General features: G+C 49.7%; 1 protein-coding gene across 1 annotated transcript; it reads right to left on the bottom strand.

Annotated features, from left to right (window-relative positions):
• Positions 1-160: 160 nt before the first annotated feature.
• SMAP2 (small ArfGAP2) lies at positions 161-18523 on the bottom strand. The gene is made up of 10 exons (XM_048054266.2): positions 18341-18523; positions 6170-6303; positions 5519-5604; positions 4601-4679; positions 4145-4231; positions 3594-3675; positions 3060-3160; positions 2781-2946; positions 2221-2543; positions 161-1285 (listed from the first exon to the last, which is right to left on the bottom strand). The coding sequence occupies exons 1-10, from the start codon at positions 18441-18443 to the stop codon at positions 1160-1162; spliced, it is 1287 nt and encodes a 428-aa protein (XP_047910223.2). The 5' UTR covers positions 18444-18523; the 3' UTR covers positions 161-1159.
• Positions 18524-19907: the final 1384 nt, after the last annotated feature.

The following is a 19907-nucleotide window of genomic DNA, read 5'->3' as shown; positions in this document are numbered from 1 at the left end:
TTGCCTGACATTTGGGACGCAGCCTTGCTACAAAGCAGATGGAGCTAGTCCGATTTGGATGAAAGGCTCCCAATCCCGACACCTGAAGTGAACAACTCGCACCAGGGAGAGCAGCATTCAACACAATCTGTTATGCTGTTTGAAAAACAAGATAAGTCAGTTGAGGTTTCACTGCAATATTTTATTTGGGAATTTACATATACACAGGAGAGAGTAGACTGCAGAAGTCTGACTTCTTGCTCACGCTGATGAGTTTAAGCAGTTGTGTTCTACTGAAGATGAGGAAAGAAATCTGACCCACCCACTTTTTATGCCTAGATTAAAATGTCTAAAGCTAGCTGGGAAGGGGTACCAGGGTTACACAGGAACAAAAAAATATGAAAAAAGTATAAATTAGGATGTCATAGTCATTTTAAAAGTGTAAGAAAACTTGCAGTGGGCTCTCAGCCCTTGATAAGTTAACTCTCAGTTAGTTCGTTAAAAGTTAAATACATCGATACCACAGATTAGACAGAAAAGCCACTCTGAAGTGCAAGTTTCACATTCCAAACAGCTTGCCCCCACACTGTGCGAGAATCCTGCTTGCTCATGGGGGGAGGGAGAGGGGTCTTCAAAATGACTTTGGTTCCAATGAGGGTTGGCGAGCCAAGCACAGCAAGGCCTCAGCTCCAGAGAACGCTGCTCGAGGGAAGAGGTAGCAAGGCTTGCTTGCCCCGGGCTTGGGTTAAAATCCAGTTCCTCAGCACCAAACAAGGTTTCCACCCCTCTGCTAACCAAAACCCCTACTAATACTAGAGTTTAAGTGGTTCTTAAAAGGCCTGAAATTACAGGCAGTATTATTAAGTACAGATTTCCCAAGTTCCTCAGTCACACCTCTGCTAAGACCCCAGGACATTAAGTGCTACCCAGAAGCATTAGTGGAGGTTTGTGCAAGGAGGGGGTCCACCCCAGAAGTGTGCATTGACTGTGCTAAATACAGGGGAGCTCATGTTCTGGTCACTGAGGTTTCACCGTGTCTGACAGTGAAAAGGCAGAGATGGGTCTCAGTTATGGAAAGAGGTTCAGGCTGGGCAGCCAGCCAGAAAGAAAAACCCTGAATGTCTCATGGAGCAGTTTTGAAGAACAGAACAGAAGGCAAAAATGGTCACAACGCATGGGATCATTTCCACATCTGAGTGCTGAGGGACTGATTGCTTCCCTGGGCACCTCCTCCACCCATTGACTGTCCATATCCCATCATACCATTAGCTCCATAGAAGTTCATCCCAGCCATCTGCTGGGTCATCTGCAAAGGGGAGAAGAGAAGAAAGTCACGGCTATGCCAGGGAAAACGTGCCAGCCCACAGCAGCCAGCTACCCTAAAACTCTTGCTCCCCAACATATTAGCCTTAAGCAAATCCTTGTAAAAAGTTACAGCGAACACAGACTTAAACAAGGCAATAAAGCTTCATTTAAGGATACCCTAAAGGTTAGAGTCCTCTACAGTCAACCCCAAGTTAGACTTACAAAAGCAGACTCCACTCATTCTCAAGTACACACACCTTTCATATTACAGAATCCGAGGCGCTGCTGAAACATGGTGTGTGCTATTATCTGACCTTTCTTTGCTGTGCTAAGCAGCCTCTTAGAAGAGCATGCATCACCTGGTGCTAGCGCTACTAGCACTCCTCCTGATTCACAACAGGGTTTTATAGCACCCCCTGCTATACCTCAAATCAGCCTGTGAGTCCCCAGCCCAGCTCCTTGAGCTCTGGCAAGGCACGGAACACAGATGCAGCCTGATGCTACTGCATGAACACAAACCTCCATCATTCAGCCCACACGAAGCTCTAGTTTCTATACAGGACATTAGTTTTGTCTACAAGCTTGCCATTTAGTTCCATCTCTCCTCAAATATTTACATGAAGTGAGAGTCAAGGTTTTGTTTTCCATTTTTCCCTAGATAATGGAGGATCACTACCTAGCAATTTCTCAGGTGCGTGCCCATCCATCAGGGTGAGGAAGTTCTCATTTCAGCTGATATTACACTGATTTTTGGTCTCCACCATGAACCTTGAGACCACCGAACAAGTTACTGCTTTTAGATTCCTGCCTGCAGTATCAGCGTGCCTCACCCAGCCCCAGGAGACAGGCTATGAGAGCACAAGCAACAGGGAGATTACTGCCTGTGCCTCTCCCCTGCCCTCCATCCACCCTCGGGTCAGCTGCAGATCACCTCACCTGAGTGATGTTCCACTGAAGCTGCTGTGCTGGCTGCACACCGTAGACGGGCTGGGGAACTGCTGCCATGCCAGTCACGTAGCCAGCCTGCTGCGCAGCCATCATCCCGTTGGGAACACCGATGACAGCCGCCTGCACGTTGCCCACGTATCCGGCTGGGATGGCCATGGGGGTCACCATCCCTGCAGCCCCAGGCTGGGCCATCATTCCCACCGAGGGTGCCATCATGCCTCCCATCATGCTGCTGGAGGGGGCCACTCCTGGAAAGCTCGTGTAAGCTGCTGGGGGATACGCCATCTGAGCTGGGGCCATGAACATTGCTCCTGAAAGAGAGAAACAAAGGGAAGAAGTGTTACGCTCACTGCTGGGGCTGAAATGCTGACCTTCAAATCAAAGACTGCCGCAACGCTCACTTGGCCATGACATCCAGGCTACGCAGCTCATTATGCTCCTCACCAGTTCTCAAGGACCACCTACACTCCCACACCCCTGCTTGTCAGCTATCAGGACACCCCCACCCACTCTGAATTAGTGTACTGCTCTATTCTGAGATCTGTTACCTTGCGCAGGCAGCTGAGGTGTTTGAGAGCCGTACAAGGAGAGGATAGAGTCTTTAGAGAGCTGCTTCTTCCCCACTTCTTCCCCTTTGCCTCCTGGCTCAGGGAAAAGGTTCAGGTTTTCAGGAACAGAACCAGCACTTCCAGACGTTGGCATAGAACCAGTGACCTGACAAGGAGACAGCACAAGTGCATCAGCTGCATTCAGCACTGAGGGAAGGTGGAGATCACTGTCTCCTCATTCAAGCATCTCTTTGGCAAACACTGATGTTCCCTGCTTACCTTCCTGGAGTCAGAGTTCGATGTCACTGATGCAAAAAGATCAAGATCCTTCTCTAAGCTGCTAGGCCTGCCATTTGTAAGGGTGCTTGTCACGGGAGCATCTGGGAGAGAGAAAGCTGTGACGGACGGGCACACAGATGGCTCAGGCTGAGGGGCAGCCTCCTTGCCAATTAAGCAGTTTGCACATATGCCACTCAACCCAGTGACCTGACCTGTAACCTACTTCGACCAGCACACTGCCAGCTCTTCACTCTCCCTTCTGGTGAAGGGAAGGAACTGGCTTAGGACCAAGGAAGCACACTGTGCCATATCTGTCCTATTAACCTCAGAGTAGCCAGGAGCCACATGGTGTTTGGAGACCATTAAGTGCTCCTGTAATACTACAGCCACTGCACCAGCAAAAGGGAAAAGAGATGTTTCTGCTGCAGTGACCTGAGAAGGAAATCAAATACTCAAAGTTCACTAAATTCACAAGACCAAAGATGGCACACAGGGGCAATTTAACAAGTGCAATAAGGCTGGAGAGGCTCTTACCAAGTCCTAGCAAGTCCATTACTGGTTCAGTAGACTTAGGAGAACTCTTTCTAGACTGCTGGGTTTCTTCTTTCTTTTGAGGCTAGGGAAAGAACACCAGAAGTCTTGTTCAAGTCTTGTTTTTACTCTGATGTATCAGAGGCTTTAAATGAGAGATTAAACCCCTTAAAAATCCTTTTTCCAGTGGACATAAATGCTTTGAAAGTGAACAGAAATTCAGAGCAAGTACTCCAAAGTTGTTTTACTGTCCTGTTTTATTGGAACCCCTCAACAAACTTAAGCATGCTCTAAACTAGGAAAAATAACAGCTCAAGTTAGAAAGCTAAGCAGGGAGTAGCTGGATTCCAATCTGCTCTGCACTGCAAGGCAGAACACATCTGCTCAGTATCCGTCTGAGCAGTGGAAAACAAGCTACCACCATTAGTGTGACTCAATGCATCCACTGCTATGACTGAGGCCTGAAAAAATGCTTCCATATGAAGCTGGAATACCTCTGTCCTGCTCCAGACAAGTCTTTACAATTGATCGATGGCCATGCCTTCTGGTCTTACCATTTTCACCTTCTCAAAGATGATAGGTTCCAGTTTTCTTTCTGATACTGGCTCATTACTCTTTTTCCATTTGTCATCCTTCTCTTTCTGTAAAGAAAAACACTGACATGAGGTCGAAGCTCACATCATGCAATAAGAACGATAGAGCTTTATGTGCTGTTAGTAACCTAAAAAGCCTCAATCTTTTGCTCATTTCAAACTCCTAGCAAGCTACCCCTCCAACAGCACAGATACATAGCTGAAGACCTACATTTGAAATTAGTCCTGCTCCGACCTTCAGAGGTCCCTTTTAACTTAAATTATTCTCTACAGAATGACTGAATCTGATTAGCCTTGTAGAAATTAGTCACTAATACAGGAAGTTTAAACCTGTTTTCATACACTCACTGCTTACTCATGAGACAGACCTACACTTAACAAGTACTCAAGCCTTCATAGAAGTGATTAGGAACTAACCCTAAATGCGTTGATGTCAATACTTCGGTCCATGTATTTCTTCTTTTCATACTTATCACGAATGAAGCCCTCCACAGCTCTGCAAGAAGCTTGTTAAAGACATATGATTCAAGAATGGAAAATTTGAATAGCATTGTTTAACACACGGATACAAGATACAAGCTGTAGCTAAATTAATGACTGTCTAAAGAGCATTTCCAGCAGTAACTTTAAAATAATTTAGTCCTGGATCCAACTACTTTAGCTACTCAATTTTTGCTCCTTTGGACTATTCAAAGCATGACAGTGCTATAAAAGGTACACTAAATCAGGGCTTAATTCCTACTGTGCTTTTTTCTTTGATGTGTATTTACTTTGAACATCACTTAAGAGCATACGTGTCATCAGCACAAGACACAGCGGTCACATAAATGGATCTGATGCATACAAGAGCACCTCAACCACCAGCTTAAGACTAAAACTGAGAAGAGAGGTGCTCCTGCTTCTTAAGTTCACATCTGTAAAACTCCTTGCACTACCTATCTAGAAACCCTTATGTAATAGATGTAATAGAAAATTACAGCTTCGTTTTCAGAAGCATTGAATCTTTTCAGCTGTCTCCACTAAGGATCTTAAATGCTCAACCCTCCTATTTGCCACGGACTCTGAAGTGCATCTCACACAAAGCTTAGGTTGTAACACTCATGTTCCAGTTCTCCACCTTCACAGCTTAGAAACAATCCTTCTAGCTCTTCCACTTTGTTTTGTAAGCAAGTGGCCTTTGGCTAAAGCAATGCCAGAGGGTGCCTAGCTAGGAACTTGTTCTCACAGCTGATGCCCATGCACACGAAGTTAAGCCTCCTATGCAACAAGGGCAGCTACTAAGCAACAAGGTGAAAACTCTCCATGTTTCCCCAGCAGCAGAGGAAGAAAGGATACTGATCTGTTTGAGGTCGCCTGAAGTTCTCCGGCAGGAAGGCTTCGTAAAGACGATTTGCTTTTCCATTCCCCATCTCTTGCATGCACTGCAATTCAAAAGAATTCTTAAACAGTTTCACAGACATTAAAGCTCTTACACCAACATGCCAGGCTACCAAGCAAGAATCTATCCATGTTAACTAGAAGGTGCCTATAGACTTCTGAAGTCTGTTCTGCACATGAAAGCTATTCTTCAGGCTTTTGGTGCAAGCCTACCAGTTTGGGAATCCCTGATGCAGCTGCTATGACCCCTATAGAATTAGCCAGCCCTGAGCACTGCGTTACAGTATTTTAAGGCAAAATAAGTATCACATCAGCAACCTAACATCGAACTGGAAGTCCAGTATTTGCCTTCTGGAAGCCTCAAGGAAAGGAGGTGAGCAGCAGCTACAGACAACAGCAGCCCTTAGCAGTTTTACAGAAACCTGCAAAGTGTCTGTCCTTGCTCTGTTTGCTGAGGCTGTAATTATGACATTTTCCCCTCCCAATTTAACTCATCCCAATTATCTTTTTGCTTCACTTCCCACCTCTTTGGTCTCTGAGACTTCATCACCTCCCAGCTTACAAACCCCCGCTACTACAACAATCCATTCATTTCACTTGCATTATTACCTGTATCTGTTCTTGTGTCCACTGGTCAAGATTGACAGATTTTACCCTGGATATATGAACTCCTAGGTTCCTGTGGATCCCAGCACAACGAATACAGATGAATACACCAATATTCCAGGATGCCCATCGTGGCCCTGCAAAGAGATAAAAGTGTTTCATACCAGCCAGTCAATCCGTAGTCACCTTGAGCAACTGAGAAACTGCACCAAGTGAACTGGGACTGAGGAGTCCAGGTTAGAAGTTTGAATTAGACAGCAGCAGAATGTTTAAAGATTGTCTCCCAATGACTATAGTTAGAACCAGTATTTTATTACCTCCCTCTTCCATTTTGAGAGCTCTACACAAATAATTCCAAGGGGAAGAGGGAATAAAATAAGCATTCAAACCACTCAAGACCACAAACCTTAATTTCCCCTTGCTTAAACAGTCACGGCAAAATAGGTCTGCTCCTGCTTTAACAACGAAGAACCTTTCCACTGCAATAGGGTTATCTGAGAACCAGCTCCAGAATATCCACTGCTGCTCCAAGAAAAGCAGCATAAAACGTATGATTTGCATCAAGTCTTCTCTGTTGGCCTTGTGCAGGAAGATGCAGATGATTAAGGAGAGCAGCACGAAGCCCGGTGCTCTGACCCCCAGGCCAGATCCTGGCCCAGGACCGATGAACAGTTCACTCCCCAGTTTCTACAGCTCTAATCAGGTTCACTTTGCATGCGGCTTTCAGACAGGCAGGAGAGCTCTGAGGTGTGGAAGGGAGATCATGCCAGGGAAAAGAACCACGAGGGAAAGATTAATGAGCTGTTTTACTCACTGCAAACAGTTCTCTGAAGGAAGGCTGAAGCACATCACAGGGGGGACGAGGGGCTCCGCAGCCCAGCACAGCCCCATCCCCGGTCAGGGCCAGCACAGACCCCAGCCACTGAAACCCTCGGTCCCACCGAAGACCAGCTTTGGAAGCAGTCCTCTGCAGTGTGAGACAAGCAGGTTTAAATACAAGATAACCTGGCTGGAGCTGCCACCTGCGTGGTTAAGTCGTAGCTGGGTATCGTTGTGGCTAATGGTGCCTACAGCAAAGCCACATCCTGAGTAAGAACCAAGAGCCTCCAGCTCTGGAGCAGAACAGCTTTAACCACAGCGGATACATGAAGAGCTCCCCATTTCCCTCCACCTGTCCAGGAGCATGAGGTGCACTTTTATTGCTACAGGATAAGAAGGTCTGCTCCAAGTCAAACTTCCTTGCTGATATACCCAATTAGCACAGCTGATCTAAGAAACACTTTTAGAGGGACTACAGGCATTATGGCTGATGAGTTATTCTGCCTTTCCTTGCCATAGTTAAAATAGCAATCCTCAAAGCAAATGATACTGAAGTGGGAGGAGAAAGAGGGGGAAAGTGTAATTTCAAAGCCCGAGAAAAGCAGCACTGAATTTAACAGCCATCTAACATATCCAGGAAAGTTAAGTTTAACTCCAATTTACTGGGGAAGTCCAGAGCATCCTGAGGGATTTAACACTAATAAGGCAATCACTGGCTCATGGTCCCCTCCAAGGCAGAGACATGCAACCCCTAACGTATCCCCAGAAGAATTTCTTGCAGCTATCCAGTTTTATCCAGTTTTGTGGTTTTTTTTTGAAAGAGCTTTCCTGAGTTTTCTGGCCTGGCCCAACATTTATTTCTGCCTTTTCACTAGAAATGATCCTTTGGAAAGGCACTGGTTTAATGATGCTGATCAAAGTCATTTCCCTGCCTAGGAACAGCTCTTGGTGAACACCTTATAAAAGCATCCTCTTGACTGCAACTTAATGTGTTACATCTACCCAAGTCTAGAAGTGATTAAATAAAAGGAGAGGTCCATCCTATTAGCATCACCTCAGCATGCCAGTCAAAGAAACGCATGGAAATAAATGGTCTGCGGTTTGCTCAGCATTATGCTTGTAGCCCACTGAGCTAAAGCCAGAAACTCCGATCCTCCATTTGATTTATTCGGTAGCATTCTCTCCCAGACAGACCCTGTCTCATCTTAACTGCTCCTGAAAGCTATAATATGGGAGACTGATGGTAGGATTAAGCATGAGATTCAAGGTTAGATTTAAACTCTAGATATATTTAGCTTTTATAGGACTAAAAGGATTAATAGTCAGCTAGATACTGCATCAGGGTTATAGTAATCAGCTCAAGTTTGTCACATGGGCTAGTTCAAGCCCCTGCAACCTCCTACCCTGTGACACAGGATGAGAGTGACTCAATGGTGCTGTGACACCCATCCTGCGTTGGTGTCACCCCAGCTGTGATGCAGGACCTGAAACAGCAAGGGCTGAGTGCTGAGATAACAGCTGGCAGGTGCCACTCTGGGAGACACCGCTGTAGAAGCAGCTCCATTATACTAGCTAACATTTAAACAGAGGATTTCTGAAAGCCTCCCAGCAGCTAGCACTTGGTGGTAAATGCAGATATTACACAATGAAGGGCAGTTCTCCTCCATGAGGGCTGTCCCAGCAGTACTTGCAGTGCCAAGAAGTGCCGTGAGGAGGACTTCAGACCAACAGAGCAGAAGAGAGGTCAGAATTTTGGCAATGTGGGGCTGTTCCTGTGGCCTGAGCCAGGAGGAAGGTGGTGACCCCACAAGTTGAGCAGTCTGCTCACGGACATGTGGGTGTGCAGCAGGTACTCGGACAGCTCTGAAACACTGCCTGAGGTCTCTCAAAGAGGAACAAGACACAACTATGCCCCTCCAGAGTAAAAAGCTGCTTTAAGATAAGCAGCTGCACAAGAGGCAGCAGCAGAAGGTTGACACAGCAAGACCACACGCGACAGGCAAGAGGAGCTCCTGAATAATCAGTGATGAGCAGAGCAAGCAGTAGCAACGAGACAAATGAAGTTTGCCCAGCTATCAGAGCCCAAATAGCTCTGTGCTGGTTGAAACTACCACTTGGCACCCCGGGCAGCAGGGAAGGTTACAGGGCTGTTTCTAGAGGCAGGGTTACCCCATGTGAGATGGCTGGTGCTGGCCAGGCTGCTGAGGAAGCAGTGGGTGAAGCCCCAAGGCCCTGGTCAGCCCAAATTAGGGGCGCCAGCCCAGTCACACGCATACCTTTACCAGGCCTTCAGCTTCGCTACCTAGTGCCCCCGACCTTAAAGCCAAAACAATGTTTTCACTGCTTTGTTTCTCAAGAAGTGTTTAGTCTCAAGGGCGAGGGGGAGGCCAGCCTTGGTGCCGATGTAAACAAGGCTCCCACTTCCCCCTTTTGAGGCCACAGCAAAGGAGCTCGCTCTAGAAATCGCATGAGGAAGCGCCCAGAGAGATCTGGCAGGGGAGATTTTTGTGCAGTCATTTCCCCACGGTTTCACATGCTATTTTCAAGGTGACTGACTTGCAGAAAGCCCCAGGTGAAGGTATTTACAGAAGCAAGTTCAGTCATATGTTACAGCACTGAACTTCCCGAAAACTAAACTGAGCTGAAAATTGCACAGCAGTTAAAGCAACTGAGCACTGACAGAAGAGGCAGAACACTTTTGTAAAAGCCACAGGCACAATTTCTCAGAGAAAAATGCCTTTTAGATCAGTAAGCCACTTGAGAGAACACCACCAGCATTCAACAGCACTGCTGGAGCCACCAGAGGCCTCATCTCCCCCCGAGGCCTTCGGACACTCATGAGGGCCCAGGACACCACAGGGAGCATTCTGCCCTCCAGGTTCCTTGAATCACAAAAATCGAGCCCTCATAGACCAAAGGTTTTAAGGCACAGCTCACAGAAGCATTTGGCTTATTAAACCAGTAGAAAGAAACATGAAAGAAATTGGTCCTTGCATGAATACACTCACTAACATCATAAAAATAGTTCCCTTTAGGCTGGCATCCGCACAGCTACCAGATGGCTTTAGAGCTTGAGGCCCAAATGAAAACTCACTTTCCATATGCAAAACTGAAGTTTGCTGCAATGACAACCAGCACCAGACACGCAAGCCTGGTGCTGCGCTCGCTCCTTTCAGTATTATACTGAATTTTAACATCCATGGAAAGCAAAGCAAGTTCCTTGGCACTAACCAGAGCTGGGCATCACTTGCTCGGTTCTGATTAATCACACATTAATCTGCACACTGCCTCAGATACGCACAAACCCTTCCTGGAGAAGGCCATTTGCAGATGAACAAGAGATTAAAGGAAAAGGCAGTTTTGAAGAAGAATTGGATATTAATCAAAGCAGATTCAAGAGCTTGGCTATGCACTCAGTTCCAGCACAATATTAAGGCTGGATGAGACCACCTTCGGGTATATTCCTAGCCTGAGAATGGTTGCAGAGAGATCCCAGTCAGCTGTCACTTAAGAAAGCTGTACTGGATGCCTGACAGGGCATTTCTAAAGGGGGATGCGCCCACAGCCAGAACAGACTAGGGAGCTATATGCGAGAAACTCTGCTGCCCAGTCAGTGCTTCCATGAGCTGGTTTCATGGCCTGTTTTATATCCCAGCATGTCAAAATAAACACTGCATACCAGGCTGCCCATACCAGCTTAAGTTAGCACCCACGACTGAATCATTAATGCCTACAAGGACTGTCTGAATGATCTGCCCTTGGTGAAAAGGCTCTGAATTCCCTTTAAAACCCAAGCCCAGCTTGGCTAGCACACACCACACTGTAGCCACTTGCTGAAAGTTCACACCCTGGAGTGCTTTTAATCAAGGAAACCCAAGGGGATTCACTCCTCATCCTTTCAGACATTACATTTTGGCTCAAGCTACTTGTGCAAGTTCCTTTAGTAATAACCCTCCAGAAGGCATTTAAAAATAAAACAGAAATTGGCTGCAAAGCCACTGCTCTTTTGAGAAAGGGGGGGGGGGGGGGGGGGGGTGTCAGGGAAAAATAGATGCTTTCACAGGCAGGAAGGAGAGTGCACAGCTATTCAAAGCCTAATGAAATATTCTTGGTGCAAACAATCATTTGACTTGCAGGCAATCCAGCAAAAGCCCAGCTGTAACTGGGAAGTGTGCCTGCCAGGCCCATTGATCCCAGCTAACACTACTACATGTGTTGAGCTCCGGCATGGTACAACCACCCCCTCTGCACACACAAGGCAAGGGGATGTGGGAAATGCTCCTTGGAGAGGTGTAGTCCCAGCGAGATGACATCCACATCCTCTCCTACAAGCCTTCACCAGCACTTGGAAATTTCTCACTGAGTCAAAGCTGAAAAGCCCTACTTTTTGCAGAGCCAAATGAGGAAATAGCCAAGTATCCAAGAACTTCCTTTGACTTGTGGTTTCCTTATTCTGGAAAGAGATTGCTTAATGACTTACTGAAATTCATTCCATTCATAGAGAAGCTATGACAAAAGCTGTGTTACAAAACAGCTTCCTCTCCTCTCGACTGTAGATGTCTGTTCTGCAGTCAAGTGTTCAGATTATCTGGGGAAAACAAGGTAAACTCTGCTGGCAAGTGAAAAAGACAGTTAAACTTAACTTCAAGATCTCTTGATTATGTCAGGTAGCTATTAACACATGCAAATTAGTGGCCTTTTTTTTGGTGTTTGTTTTTCCAAATAAAGGCCTGCTGCAGTACCTACAGGCCTTAGCCGTTCTTCGCATGAAAAAGGAAGAGCCAGAGGCACCTACAGTGGTTGAGAATATTGCTCCAGACAACAGCTTGGAGCTTCGCCTTTAAATTCTTCTTAGCTATGTTATCAGCAACCATGTACTGTTTCCCCAAACCACAGTGTTTACAACAGGCACCTTACTGGCCAACTCAGATCAAGCAGAATGCTGCTGGCTCAGTTCTCTCCAGGGCAGGTTATGAAGCCTCTGCAGTTTACCCGAAATGCCTACTGTCCAAGTGCCCGGTGGCTTTGAAGGCAGTCACATAGCAGAATTTGACCTGTTGTTCCCAGAACACCAGATCTAACAATGAGCAGTGGTAAGCCTGCAGAAGAAGCTTTCAACCCAAGTCTTATCGTTGTCACCATCTTGCTCTCTGAAGAGGTGCTGCGACGATACAGACGCAGAGCAAAGCAGAGGAAATTGAAATGGATGCTGCGAACAGCAGGGTGGGTTCTTCCTGCTGTTTTAGGGAAGGGATGTTTATTGCTTCGGTAGATAAACCATGAAAGCAACAATTTCAAGCAGATGCTATACTAAGACTCTATGCAAGACAACTGGTTAACATTACCAATGCTGATGGCAACACCACCTAACAATATATAAAATCAGTGAAGTCCCATGGCACCCCATGTTTTCTGTGGAGGTCAGCACAGGAGTCCTAACAGAGATGGTCAACATCAAAGAACAGGACATCAGTGTTCCTGAGACTTGATAATAAATGAATGGTCACTGGGGTCTGGCCAAAGCCACACACAGGTCATCCTAGGAGTTGCTAGTGTAAAAGCAACAGCTTTATTTCAAGGAGGCTTGAATCACTGTGAAATGCTAAAAAAAAATTAGGTAGTAAACAAGCCCTGTTTTTCAGGCAATTCAGCTTTGAATTTTTCTACCATCAAGTCTGCTCATGCAGCTGTATTTTTTAATATTTAGATTCCATTTAGATTTTTGAGTTTGGAGGTCTGGAGTCAAAGCCCTTACTGTAGCTCCTGACATAGCAGTCAGCTTCTGGGCTGCTTTTTGCTACAATGCGAACCTGTTCTAGAAATGAACTCCACAATCCATCACCAAAAAAGACCTGATATTCATAACAAAAGGGCATAATCTGGCCAGCACGGAAATGTATAGTTTGACAATAGCAGAGGTGAGCAGTTTACCTGGGCACTGAAAGGCCAAACGGCACAGGCAAATCCAGCTTCACAGTCAAAGGAAGCTCTGATCCGAGACAGTTTCTCTCAAAAGCTCAAGCTTTTCTGCCCTAGATTTCCTGGGACACATGAAGTAATCACTATTCTGCACCAACCTGAAGGGGACTACATGCAGCTATTCTTGCTTCTCTAGCTTGTTTTGATAGCCTACTTGTATTTTAGAAGATGAGTTACCTTTAAACCAGAGGCATTTTCTGAAGAGGCTGGCACAAGCTCCTGAGTGTTTGCTACCTTATATAATTTATCTGGCAGTTACTATAGGAACAAACTTCCACTGAAGTTGCAGCTATGACTGGAGAATCACATGGCATTTTTGGGCCCTTAATTTACACCCTTTGCTGTAGCAGCCACTCACCACACTTTGGCTCTCCACAGATGGGTCGATATAGCTGGTAGAGAACAACAACAGCATTAAAATAGACACGGTTTGCCAAGATGCCCTCTACTCAGAGGATTATCTTTGTTATCTATTTCTGTCAGATACAGAGACTTGCATCTCTGTGACTCAGCTCTGCATATCTTTTCTTAAAGGATTTCTTCAAGTAACTCTTTACTAATCAGAAGCCAATTCCAGAGTAAGTCCCTCTCGAAAGGAGGATGCTTTTTGCCAGGTGGGCAGCTTGGATGGGAAGTTACAGCAACCTACCTCACGCAGGAGAGCACAGGGGTCAGGCTCCCAGTTTGAGCTGGGTTCCCTCGCAGGCAGGGTCCCACACCACAGCAGCACCACTCAGACCCCCCAGGACAAAGACCCCTGAAGGATAAAGCAAGTCTCACGGGCAAAGTTCATTTCATCTTCCTCTCAGCCCTGACTTCTCAACCCAGTGTTCTTCAGTAGAACACTGCAAAAGCAGCAGCACTCGATATGATAACTGCAGAATATTATGACCACAGCTAAAAATTAAAATGAGTATTCATACAAAGATACATGCACCCCTTCAGGCGAGCTTCCATTAAGCAAGCTTCTCCTAATACAAGATTTCTAAGGCAAGCTGAGAAGCTTTAGACCTACAGCTCTGATTTTTGAAGCTGACTGCAGGCAAACAGCATGCAGCGCTATCCACTGCTCCCTTTTCCCATGATTTTTCATGACACTTGTTTTAGACAAGTATTTCAGGAGTTACTCTTCACATTGCTTTTACTGAAAAAAGTCACCTGTGATTCAATAGCTTTCCTCTGCTGATGGAGGATTTGAGTCACAGCAGATTTTACGTTGAATATTAGCAACGTGCTTCATATTAGTACTAGTTTGGCTGGATTAAACCAACTGCAAAATGACTAACCCCCATTTTACTGGAGGTCACCCTTCCTGAAGCGTACCTGCTGTAGCCACAAGCTTCTTATCCTACCCTTCCTGTTTGCCAACCGCTTCCTATCCCATCCAGTACTTAACTGCCTCTTCACAGGTAATTGCAAAGTTCCGCCCCTCTTTCAGAAACAACTGCTTGAAGCATTAGATCAGGGTTCAGGTTGCGTTCAGGAACAAACAGCTTTCCGTCAAACCACTCAGGTTACAAGAAGGGGTTGATTTGGGCATGGCAGCTCTCACAAGACACAAGGGACGGAGGGAAGAGTCAGACAAACCAGGAGGAGCACAGGGCAACCTTAAGTGATGAACAGCTAGAGCAGTCCTCGCTGGTGCTCCCTGGAGGAACTGGTTCTGGTGCCAGCGAAACCGGGTCCAAGGAGCCTGTTGGATAGATAGGACTGGAAGAGCAGAGGGGAACAGTTTGGGAGAAGGAGAAAATCAAACAGAATTAGCTGTATGTTGCACTGGTTCAGCACAGAGCTTTAAAGTCAGAAACGCAGAGAAGACTCCAGTTAATTTAAGTATTACTCAACACAAGACTGTTTCCACTTACTGGAAGACATCTGAGGTCAAGACCAATTTTCCTGATTACACCACATCCCTCCTGCACCTACGTCACAGCTCCAGCCTCCGGGCTCACGCTGGTGTTCGGCAGCCTGGCTTCTGACAAACGGTCAGTGCAGTCAGACTGCCTGACAGCCCCGACATCCTACACACGTGAAACCCCAGCTGCTCTCAGAAGGCCCCTTCCACAAGAAACGCACCTATAGAAAGGATCCCACTCACCAACAGCTTGTTTCTCTTTTAAGGATTGCACTCCAGCAACTCATACCGCAGCAAAGGCCTTCAAATAAAGCGGATTATGATAATTCAGTCCCTCCAGCTTCTAGTGAAGACATCCACCCTTCCACCTTAGCCACACCGGGTAGTCCTGAGGAGAGCTGTGCCATCGCAGGTGGTGCTAGGACTCCACACAGGAACACCGCTTTGATCATTACAATTAGTATCCTGATAGCATCACGTGAAAACCTGTGATAGTGCTTGCAAGGATAAATCTGCTGTTCTGTTTGTGCCTAACATTGCCAGATGATGTCCTAAAGGCTGCCACCGAGATCAAGCCTGGTTTGTTCAAGCACTGGAAGACCCTTCTCATATACACTGAAGTCTTCACTCAAGCTCAGCTTCCAGAAAGCAGCCTAGCCATGTTCTGCTTCAGCACCAGACACACTCACCTGTCCATTGCCTTTGATCAGACTGCCCACTTTACCCGCAGTTAACACTGACAGAAGCTTTGCAATGGAAAGAGGAAGAAGCAGGGTAGAGATCTCGCCCACTTCCTCCAAAACAAGAGCCTCGAAGCACTGCACACTGTTTGTTGTTGCAGAAGCAACCCACCCTGAGCTTGTTTTCCCAGTTTCCCTGTCTTTTTTTTTTTTGCCTCCAACAACTTAGCCCTGGCCATGGGCAGCTGTGTGAAGCCCCGAGGGAAGCCGCTGTGCTCACACTTCTCCTTTCACTCTTACTGTGTGGCTCTTACAGGACAGCTGCACAGAAGCAAAGCCTTGGAAGGAGTCATGTGTGCTGAGGAAGTCACTTGAATCCCAAACACACGAGGGAAGAAGGGCCCAGACTGATGCTGAGGTCTCTGTAGAGGTACGGAATCAGGTGGGTACATGCAGTTACTGCAGCTGACACCTGCAGGTACCGAAGTCTCATTTCTGTATGTAGAAGTAGAAAAAATACAGTAATGGAACCCAGCAGGCAGTTAGGTCATTGGGAACAGGCATAATGGAAGTGTGGGTGGCATCTGAACAGTCTCTGCTTATGTGTCATGCTAGCTTTGAAACGCACAGATCAAGCAGCAAAACACTACAGATCCGGTAAGTTCGGCATAAAAACAGAGTCAAAAGCCAGTGTTTTATTGTAGCACTGCCTTCACAGGTGCTGGGGGAGCCGCCAGGTTCTTACTCTGCCCTCAGCTTTGTTGAAACTTGCCCAGAGATCCTTATGACCTTGAACACGAGCTGTCCGACACAGGAGGAGCAGGCAAGAAGTGCCACCTGCCTCCAGCCACCCCCAACACCATTAACGAAGCGACCCAGTTCCAGCGGTGACCTTGGCGAATGCCTGCTCCCAACACAGAGCTGCAGCACCAACATCTGCAGCTAACCAAGGACACAAAGCCTGCTCGAAGTGCATTGCAACGCCTCGCACATAAAAGTTGAACTTTTGCAAGAAAGATGATGATTTTGGACATCAGGATCTCCCTATACACGCATCCTGCTCAAACCTCAGCTGGCACAGCCAGCGTTGCAGTTGCCTAAAGCCATAAAACAGCCAACTGCACAGAAGCACTGCCGTTCTTTCAGGTAGCACTGGAAACGTTGAGGAAAACCATCTGGAGCCAGCAAGCGCCACGTGGTCTCATTAGTGCAGACCTGCACAGAGTTTTCGTTATTAAGCCGTATATCAAATGAAACATGCTCTTTACTCTGCACAAGCACACTGCAGCAGCAAGCATGACCATCAGGCCTTCTTTGCTGTTGCTGCAAGCCAGCTCCAGCAACTTGCTGGGGGGGCACCAGAGAAAGCCACAACAGAAGCACAAAACACGATGCTTTGGCTGGCACCTGGCTGGCGAGCTCGCTGGGCACAGCCTGCCGCAGCCAGGAGCTCTCCAGACTGAGCGCTCACATCTCCACGAGTCTCATTAGGATAGTGGAACATTATTTTACCAAGCAGGACGCAGTACAACAGCAGCCTGTTCCTCCAGACAGGTCTCAGGTGTTTTCCCAGACACAAGCAGCTTAAGGCTTTGGTGGTAAGGCTTAACTGTACGCTTTGACTTAAGAACTAGTGCCAGGAATACTGCATTTCCAGGATACACTGTCAACAGGAGCAGCTACATAACAGTACCACAACGAGTAACCAGGAACCGTGATGAGAACGTGTCCCTGCTGTGTACGTTACTGTCTCACGCCTCAGAAGACGAGATAAGACAGCTATTTGTGCCCTTGGTGCTGGCATTAGGAGCCACGAGATAAGAGACTCGCAGGCAGTAATGTTCAGCTCCCTGCCAGCGGGGCTGTGACCGACCTGCGGGGTCAAGCAGAGCCAGGCAGAGGTGTGAGGGGCTGCCAAACCAAACTGCTACTACGAGGGTACTGCTTTTGGGGCTTCCTCCCTGACAACCTGCTGAGAGCCCGTTATAGGGAGCAGAAGGGTGGCAGAGCAGGCAGGTGAGGCACAGCAGCTGAGGGCACAGCTTCACAGCACCCTTTTAATGCTGTTCAGCACCCGGCAGCTTTTAGAGGTCACACTGCAGCTCCTGGACACTGATGGACACAGAGACCCCCCCCCCCCAACTCGAGCTCATTTATTGGGGCTGTTTGGAGACAAGCCTCAAGTCCCAGCCTCCAAACCACTATAAGAGCTCATTAAAACAGGATTTTAAGTATGCACAGGTGTACCTTTAACCCTTTCGCTACGGGAAACGCTCTGCTTCCCCAGCAGCAAGCTGCAGGAAGGCTCCAACATCACAGGGGGACGAGTCGGGGCCGTGCCTCCCCTCTGCCTTCTGGTACACCGACACCCCCCGGCTGCCCCCAGCAATGGGGGGAAGAAAGCACGACCAGGTGACCCCCCCCCCCGTGCCCCTTCGTGTCCCCCCCGAGGTCACCCCCAGCCTCCCCACCAACACCCCCACCGCCAGCACCGCGCCGTGCCCACGCTCCGCGGCTTCTCCCCCCAGACACCGGAGGCTGCCGAGCTCCCGTCCCCGGGCCTCAGGCCGGGCTCTGCAGCCAAATCCGTGTTTTTTTTTTCTTTCCCTTTTTTTAGCTTTAATTTTTTATTACCCTTGCCTAACCCCCCCCCCCATACACCCCCCATTCACCGCCCCATCGGGCCAGCGCTCCCCCCGGCCCCCCCTCGCTCCCGGCCCCGCCTCCCCCCTCCCGTTACCGGTCCCGTTACCGTTCCCAGACCCACCCCCCCACCCCCAGGATCACCGGGAGGAGGAGGAGGAGGACGGCGGCAGCACGGCCCGCCGCCGCCGCCGGTACCTTTGGCCTGGCAGTCGGCGCAGTACTTGTTGGCCTCGTCCAGCAGCAGCCCGGCCAGCACGGCCTGGTACCGCTCCACGTCGCGCACCGACTTCCCCGTCATGGCGCGGCCGCCGCTGCCCGCCCGCGGGTCACGGCGCCGCCGGGCCCCCGCCGCTTCCTGCTTCCGGTCGCCGGTAGTGGGCGGGGCTTCCCCGTGGGGAGGAGCCAATGGGAGGCAGCGCGCGCGTTTTAACACCTCCTTCGTCCCCGCCCCCTCGCTCTGTGCCCCGGCGCTGATTCGCTGAGAGAGCGTCGCGGCCCCGAGGGAGCCAATGGGAGGGAAGGGAAGGGGGGAGCGGGGGAGGCATGAATGGGCAGGGTCACGTGACGGGCTGGGAAGGGGCGGGGGATGGAGTGGGGGGGCGGGGAGTGAATGGAAGGGGCGGGGGGTGAGTGGGGGGGGGGGGGGTGGATGGGGGCGGGGGGCCGGGGGAGAGGGGGCTGTAGGGGGTTGGGGGGGCTGGGGGATTTGGCTGGGGGTGGGGGGAGTGCGGTTGGCTGGGGGAATCGGGGGGCTTAGGGGGGCAGGGAGTGAATGGGGGCGGTTGGTTGGGGGGGGCGGGGGCTTTGGGGGGGGGCTGCGGGTTTGGCTGGGGGTGGGGGGGGTGCAAGGGAGGTGTGGGGGTGGTTGGCTGGGGGGAGCTGGGGGGAGCAGGGGGCCTTGGGGGGGCGTGGGAGCATAGGGGGACGTGGGGGCTTGGGGGCGACTGGGGGGTGCAGGGAGGGTGGGGGGGGCTGTTTGGCTGGGGGAGCAGGGGGGCTCGGGGGAGCATAGGGGCTTGGGGGGGGTTGACTGGGGGGATCAGGGGGCTTTGGGGGGGTGTGGAGGCTGGGGGAGGTTGGCTGGGGGGGCAGGGGGTGCAGGAATGGCGCTGTGCAGTAATCCGGGGGGGGTGCCTGGGGTCACGCAGGGCTTCCAGGATGACCTTCAGGCGGGTGAGGATCCCATCTGGGTGCCTGGGAAGCGAGGGGCGCAGCCCCCCAGGGGCTCGGTTCGAAGGCACAAGGTCGGGGTGGAAGCGCTCCCCTGCCCGCCGACACGGGGGGGCAGCTTCGGCTGCTCCTGGGGGGGGCCAGAAGCAGAGACCCCAGCCCCGGTGCCTCACCTGCGCCTCTCCCACCCGACGGGGCTTGGGGCTGCCGAGGGCCCCCGAGCACCCTGCTGGTGAATCAGCCTGCGGCGGTCCTCGCTGCGGAGCCATCGAGCCCTCCATGAGGAGGAGGAGGAGGAGGAGGAGGAGGAGGAGGAAGGCGATCTGGCAGAGATGAATCATCCCCGAGCCTCCTGGGGATGGCAGAGCCCGGGGGTGGCTGGCAGTGGGGGGCGGAGGGGGGAGAGCCAGGCGTGGGGATGGGACCCGCCTGGGGGGCAGCACCGTGGCCCCCCATGTGTACCCGAGGGGCTCCTGCCGCCCCGTCCCCTCCCAGCGCTGTGCTGGGGGCTTGCTGGGGACCTGTGGGGCAGCCGCCGTGGTGCACAGGGGCTGAGCCCCACTGGGGGGCTCACATGGCAAAGGGGGGGCCA

This window comes from Anser cygnoides, chromosome 24 (genome assembly GCF_040182565.1).
Source record: "Anser cygnoides isolate HZ-2024a breed goose chromosome 24, Taihu_goose_T2T_genome, whole genome shotgun sequence".
In the NCBI taxonomy this organism is placed as follows: Eukaryota; Metazoa; Chordata; class Aves; order Anseriformes; family Anatidae; genus Anser; species Anser cygnoides.
Note: the sequence above shows the minus strand (reverse complement) of the source record. Positions and strands in the feature narration are given on the sequence as shown.

What these genes read in the sequence shown, in the direction of transcription:
- SMAP2 (XM_048054266.2), bottom strand. Translation starts at nt 18,443, where the DNA reads ATGACGGGGAAGTCGGTGCGCGACGTGGAGCGGTACCAGGCCGTGCTG. An exon ending in TTGACATCAACGCATTTAGG is followed by an intron (nt 4,232 to 4,600) that starts GTTAGTTCCTAA and finishes TTTTCTTTACAG; the next exon opens with AAAGAGAAGGATGACAAATG. An exon ending in TTCAGTGGAACATCACTCAG is followed by an intron (nt 1,286 to 2,220) that starts GTGAGGTGATCT and finishes TCCCCTTTGCAG; the next exon opens with ATGACCCAGCAGATGGCTGG.